Source organism: Corylus avellana, chromosome ca2, assembly GCF_901000735.1.
Source record: "Corylus avellana chromosome ca2, CavTom2PMs-1.0".
Lineage (NCBI taxonomy): Eukaryota > Viridiplantae > Streptophyta > Magnoliopsida > Fagales > Betulaceae > Corylus > Corylus avellana.
The window spans coordinates 20,737,626-20,744,239 of NC_081542.1; the positions used below are offsets into that span (position 1 = coordinate 20,737,626).

At 31.3% G+C, this 6,614-nt stretch overlaps 1 protein-coding gene across 1 annotated transcript in view; it reads left to right on the forward strand.

Moving 5' to 3' along the window:
- The window catches only part of LOC132169296 (ankyrin repeat-containing protein ITN1-like), an 11,093-nt gene extending 10,091 nt beyond the window's left edge, over positions 1-1,002 (forward strand). Inside the window, exons 2-3 of the mRNA XM_059580353.1 lie at positions 170-465; positions 538-1,002. Of these exons, the coding sequence (XP_059436336.1) occupies positions 170-465; positions 538-1,002 (761 nt within the window). The remainder of the gene's footprint in view (positions 1-169; positions 466-537) is intronic.
- The last annotated feature ends 5,612 nt before the right edge of the window (positions 1,003-6,614 follow it).

Below are 6,614 nucleotides of genomic sequence, written 5' to 3' on the forward strand. Positions count from 1 at the left end.
AAATAGATTCGTTTCCTAATCTTAGGTAACAAGTGGATCTATAACAATGCTTTGATGACGACATATGCCCATCAATTAGTTGAAGAGCTCTGGAAAGTATTTTATATAGTGCCACAAAAACTTTTCTCATCAGAACTAGTTCATGATCATATGACTTTACTTGTTGAAGCTGCGAAAATAGGAAATGTTGAATTTCTGATTATACTTGTACGCTCTTTTCCTGATCTCTTATGCCAAGTAGATGAAAGTTATGGCAGTTTATTTCACATTGCCATTACATATCGGCAAGAGAGTGTATTTAATCTAATATATGAGATAGGTGTCATGACGGAAAATATTACAACCTATATTGACAAAGATGGTAACAACATGCTGCACTTTGCTGCCAAATTGGGTCCTTCCGATCAATTAAATACCCTATCAATAGCAGCCGTTCAAATGCAACATGAGTTGTTGTGGTATAACGTAAGTGTTAACATTCTTTAATCTATTTATTTATTTTTTTTCACTTGTTCATTTATACCTCCGTTATTGTAGAAAGTAGGAAAGATTGTGCCGCCTTCATATGTGAACATGAAGAATTCAAATGGTGAAACACCTCTAGATATATTTGAACGGGAACATAAATATTTGCAAGAGAAAGGTGAAAAGTGGATGAAGCAAACAGCAAACAATTGCATTCTTGTGGCAACATTAATTGCTACTGTGGTTTTTGCTGCAGCCTTCACTGTACCAGGTGGCAACGATCAAATTACAGAAAAACCTATTCTTTTGAAAAGTAATTGGTTTACGATATTCTTCATATCAGATGCGATAGCAATGGTCTTCTCTTCAACATCGATACTAGTGTTCATGTCAATTCTCACGTCACGTTATAGAGAGGAGGATTTTGTCAAGATAATACCTCTATTGTTGTTGTTTGGACTTGGTGTACTCTTCGTCTCTATAGCAGGGGATGGTAGCAGCATTCAGTGCAACTTGCTTTTTGGTATATTACACTGACACAGCATGGGCTCCTATTGTTATAACTACTTTGGCTACTTATTTTGCCAATAGCTTTTTTTGTTACGGGACATTTTCGAATTTGGGTTGATACAATCCACTCAACATATTGGTCAAGTATTCTTTTTGGGCCACATAGACGTAAACCTTTCTAGTGGAAGTCAAACAAAATATGATATATATTTTCTATTTTCCTTCGTAAATCCAGACTATTGTTAATTGTAGTCAAACTTTCGTTTAGTAAGTTCTTCCACTTGTCTTGTGTGACTGTAGTCAAGCTTAATTTATACAATATGTTTCACTCATGGGTGAGTCTCCCTTACGAATTGTATCATGTGAGATTTTTCTTGGCTCTCTAGTCATGCGACGAACTATCATGCAATGTGGGCCTCAAAAACTTGCTAATGAGCTTTTTGCGGAAGATTGTTGTGGGGATTTTAACCCATGTAATGTTATATACCATCATTGCATCTCTATTTATTATCCTTCAAAATTGATGTGACTTATAAAATTACTGTTGGATCAAATAATAGTGATCAATCCAAAATTTAATGATAATTTTTGAAAGCTATATCAAATTTAGGAGGATAAAATAAGAATAAAAGAATAGTATACAGTTGAGTTGGGTATCAGTTAAATCGGTAACGATAGATGTATTTTCACCTACCGGACCGAAAAAGTTGATGTGTCTTTTTATTGTGATTTGTGTTAGGAGTAGGTTAGTTTGATTTATTTTTTTTTAAAAAAAAAAAGATTCTTTCATCCCATCATTAAATAAAATAAAAAAGGAAAAATGCAAAAATTTGTCTTTGTAGTGTACCTAATTTACAATTAACCCTCTGTGGTATCAAAATGAACTTAAAGATTCATGAGATATGCTAAAAAAATAATTTAGTTGCTACAATCAACTTCAGTCCACTAGTGCGATAAGTGTCAAATTGACTTAAATGTGACAAGTGTCACAATTTTACTAGTTCTAACATTTCACGTTATCAAAATCTGATATGTCATTAAACATAACTTGACTATTATTTTTTTGACATACCTCAAGGACCTTTGAGTTTCTTTTGATACTACAATGAGCGAATTACAAATCAGGTAAACCATAAATGACTGATTTTGCATTTTTTCAAAAGAAAAAAAAAAAAAAACAAAAATACTCCTCCCTCGAAGGAGTGAAAATCTCTGTGCTCTTGTTTCTGCATGTATAGACATATGCGACTAATGGAAACGAAATCTAATATAATTCTAAGGGAAAATTACTGTTTAAGTCAGCGGAATTTGTTCATTCCTGAAGTTCAAAATTGATCGAATCGATTCTTAAAATTTAATAAACAAATCAATAATAGACGGATAATATTTTCTGAAAAAATATAAGATAAATCTCAGAATCAACGAGTTATATAACACCTCAAGTTTTATTTTTATTTTTTTTAGCTTAAGCATCATAACAACAGAATAACAAACTTACCTAACTGACGATGCTGACTAGATTAACACGTGCATTCAAGTAAGCTAACATAATTAATTTGTTAGTAATTTTGTTAATCTGCTGTTAAATCACAAGTTCTTCCTTGTACTCTTATTCTATTATGGGACTGGAGCCGTTAAAAAAGCAAACAAATCGACACAAGTTGCTTGCAAGTCATGGTCTGAAAGCAAGAAGCACTATCGCAAAAGCAAAAACCAAAACGCGAAGGCTACAAAAAGCAGGAGGAAGACAAAAGTGACAGCTCATAAAAGCAAATAATCGATCAATGGCAACAATCATTCTGAAATGTGAAAATTATTATTATTATTTTTTTAAAATAATAAGAAAAAAATATAAGAAAAAACAAACATAACGATTTTTCATTTATAAGAAAAAAATTAACAATGATTCACTAATAACAAACGGTTTGTAGGCGAAATTTTTAAGGATGAATTCTAAGGTTTCTAACAATAATTCACTTAATATATATATATATTACTCGGGTTGGAACTTTGATAACCTTGTTACATATTTTGCCAAGCTCATGTTTGGATGAGGATCATGCTCATTAAAGCTCTTCAACATGGGCATTTTTTTTTTTTAATGAGAAATGCTATTTAGTTAATTGTTATACGACTGTGAAATAATTTGAATGATATGCCAATAAAAATCAATCATTGATTTTCTCTTTCATACGTTTGTATTCATCCAATAATTAATTTTCGCGGCCATGCATGCCATCATAATTCTAAGATAATCATATATCATCTTTTTCAAAGGAATTAATATAAATGAGTAAATATTATATTTAGGACTTTTATCTTCTTTTTATCTCTTTAGTTTTCGATTGAGGTGCACGGTAGAATCTTTTTCAGGGGGGAGAAGATCTGGAGGGGTGTGTGTGGAGATCCTGTAGAGGTGCACGGTAGAATCTTTTTCTGGGGGTACAAGATAGTGGAGTTGCTTTTTTTTTTTTGGGGAGTGTAGGTTAAAGGTATATGGTAGAAGATATAGGTAACATTTTTTTTTTTTTTTATTCAAAGTAGGGACGAGGAAAGGGAAAATTAGATGAAAAAAAAAAAAAAAAAAAAAGAAGAGTTGGTAACCTAAACAAAAGTCCAAAACAACCAAAAATTAGTACAACAATCTTAAAAACTACTAAGAATGAGTCAAATAAATGACCCGACCTATTAAAAAAACAAGAGGCACCACTAAAGATCGTAATTAAAAGCAAAGTTTTATTGTCAAAACAACCAAATTAAGAGCCAGTTGTGATGCTCCACAACAAAAGAGCATGCAAAGATATAGGCAACTTATAAATTAGATAAAGACATAGGATGTAGGATTCGGAGTCTCCCTAACACCAAGCACCAATTGTACTCAGCATCTTTTATTATCTTTCTTCTTCTCATGAAAAAGCGATTAAGGCAACATGTGTTCTACCTCACTTAAATTAAGGCAACAAACATTCAACCCTGCCTAAATTAGGGTAAGAAGTACATCTTATTATTTGCTCATCAAAATACATTCATATTCATTATAAAATGAGAAATGCTAGGCTCTCCTGGTATTCTCTTGGTGATTCTAAGTGCATATTATTTTCTAAGAACCAAATGAGAAAAATAAGGACCAATTTCTTTTTATTTTTTAAATAAACAATATATCATAATATTTACTAATGTTTTGTCCATATTTGTTGTTAGATAACGTGATTTAGTAGACTGGTATGCGACTGTCATATAATTAAAATAACGCGGCAATAAAACTAAGCTTTGAATTAGCCGGGGCTTTGTAAAAAGAAAATGCAATAAATAAATTTGACTGCCATGCACGCGAGTTATCCCAAAATGCATTGAGTTATTGTGTATGTTCTAGCTAGGGAGAAAACTTGATAGGCATTACGAGCAAGAAAAATGAAAAAGTTACAAAATGCTTTCTCTGACCAACGCAAGATGTGGGGTGTCCCCTCCACTATGTATATTCCAATGTATCTGGTCGATCCCTACGCTGATCTTGCTTTTTCAGCCATTGATGATTCTGAAATGTGAAAATTATTATTATTATTATTATTATTTTAAAAAAAGTAGCAATGATTCCCGTAGAAAAAACAAACCTAACGATTTTTCATTTATAAGAAAAAAAATTGACAATGATTCACGAATTAGAAAAGAACAAAAAAATAAAAAATAAAAATAAAAAAATCGATCAAAGGCAATCATTCTGAAAAGTGAAAATTATTTATTTATTTTTTTAAAAAGTAGCAATGATTCCCTTAGAAAAAACAAACTTAACGATTTTTCATTTAAAAGAAAAGAATTAACAATGATTCACTAATTACAAACGGTTTGTAGGCCAAATTTTTAAGGATGAATTCTAAGGTTTCTAACAATAATTCACTTAATGTATATATATTACTCGGGATGGAACTTTGATAACCTTGTTACATATTTTGCCAAGCTCATGTTTGGATGAGGATCATGCTCATTAAGGCTCTTCAACATGGACATTTTTTTTAAAAAAATGAGAAATGTTATTTAGTTGATTGTTATACAACTGTGAAATAATTTGAATGACGTGCCAATAAAAATCAGTCATTGATTTTCTCTTTCATAAGTTTTTATTTATCCAATAATTGATTTTCATGACCATGTCATCACAATTTTAAGATAATCATATATCATCTTTTTCAAAGGGATTAATATAAATGAGTAATATTATATTTAGGACTTTTATCCTCTTTTTATCTCTTCAGTTTTCTGTTGAGGTCTATCTCGTAGAGGTGCACGGTAGAATATTTTTTTGGGTCCGAGATAATGGAGTTGCTTTGTTTTTTTTTTTTTTTTTTGAGAAGATAGTAGAGATATAATGGTAAATAGTTATATGAAGTCACGGTTCAAGGTATACGGTAGAAAGATATAGGTAATTTACTTTTTATTTTTATTTTTATTTTTTATTTTTTTATTCGAAGTAGGGAAGTGGAAAAGGAAAATTAGATGGAAAAAAAAAATTGAGTTGGTAACCCAAACAAAAGTCTGAAACAACTGGAAATCAGCACAACAATCCTAAAACCTACTAAAAATGAGTCAAATAAATAATCCGACCTATAAAAAAAACAAGAGTCAATTAAATGCAAAGTTTTATTGTCAAAACAACCAAAGAACCAGTTGTACGTGATGCTTCACAATAAAAGAGCATGCAAAGATATAGGCAACTTATAAATTAGATAAAGATATAGGACGTAGGATTCGGAGTCTCCCTAACACCAAGCACCAATTGTACTTAGCATCTTTTATTATCTTTCTTCTTCTTATGAAAAAGCGATTAAGGCAACATGTGTACTACCTCACTTAAATTAAGGCAACAAACATTCAACCCTGCCTAAATTAGGGTAAGAAGTACGTCTTATTATTTGCTCATCAAAATACATATTCATTATGAAATGAGAAATGTTAGGCTCTGCTGGTGTTCTCTTAGTATCCTCCTAATCCTAAGTGCATATTATTTTCTAAGAACCAAAAAAGTGAGAGAAATAAGGACCACTTTCTTTTTATTTTTTGGAGAAACTTCACTTACTCCTATAAACTTACGCGTCTTTAATGTGCAAACACCCTCCAAATATTCAAAATCTCTCACTTTGGTGTATCAAACTTTGATTTCCTTCGACTTTCCCCCTTGGTTAGGATTTTCTGTTAAATCCTAACAGAGGGGTGTGAAACTACTAAAATACCCTTAGTCATTTTTCTCATTTTTCCGTTTAATTTAACTGCAATATTTAACGGTTGGGGAATATTTGGAATGAAACGAAAGTTGGATACACCAAAGTGAGAGATTTTGAATATTGGAGGGGTGTTTGCAAAGAGTGCATAAGTTCATGGAGGGTAAGTGAAGTTTCCCCTTATTTTTTTTTTAAAATTAATAATCATAATATTTACTAGTATTTTGTCCATATTTGTTGTTAGATAACGTAATTTAGTAGACTGTTATGCGACTACCATATAATTGAAATAACGCTGCTGTAAAACTAACCTTTTGAATTAGCCGATGCTTTGTAAAAAGAAAATGCAATAAATAAATTTGACTGCCATGCGCGAGTCATCCCAAAATGCATTGAGTTATTGCGTAAGTTCTAGGGAGAAAACTT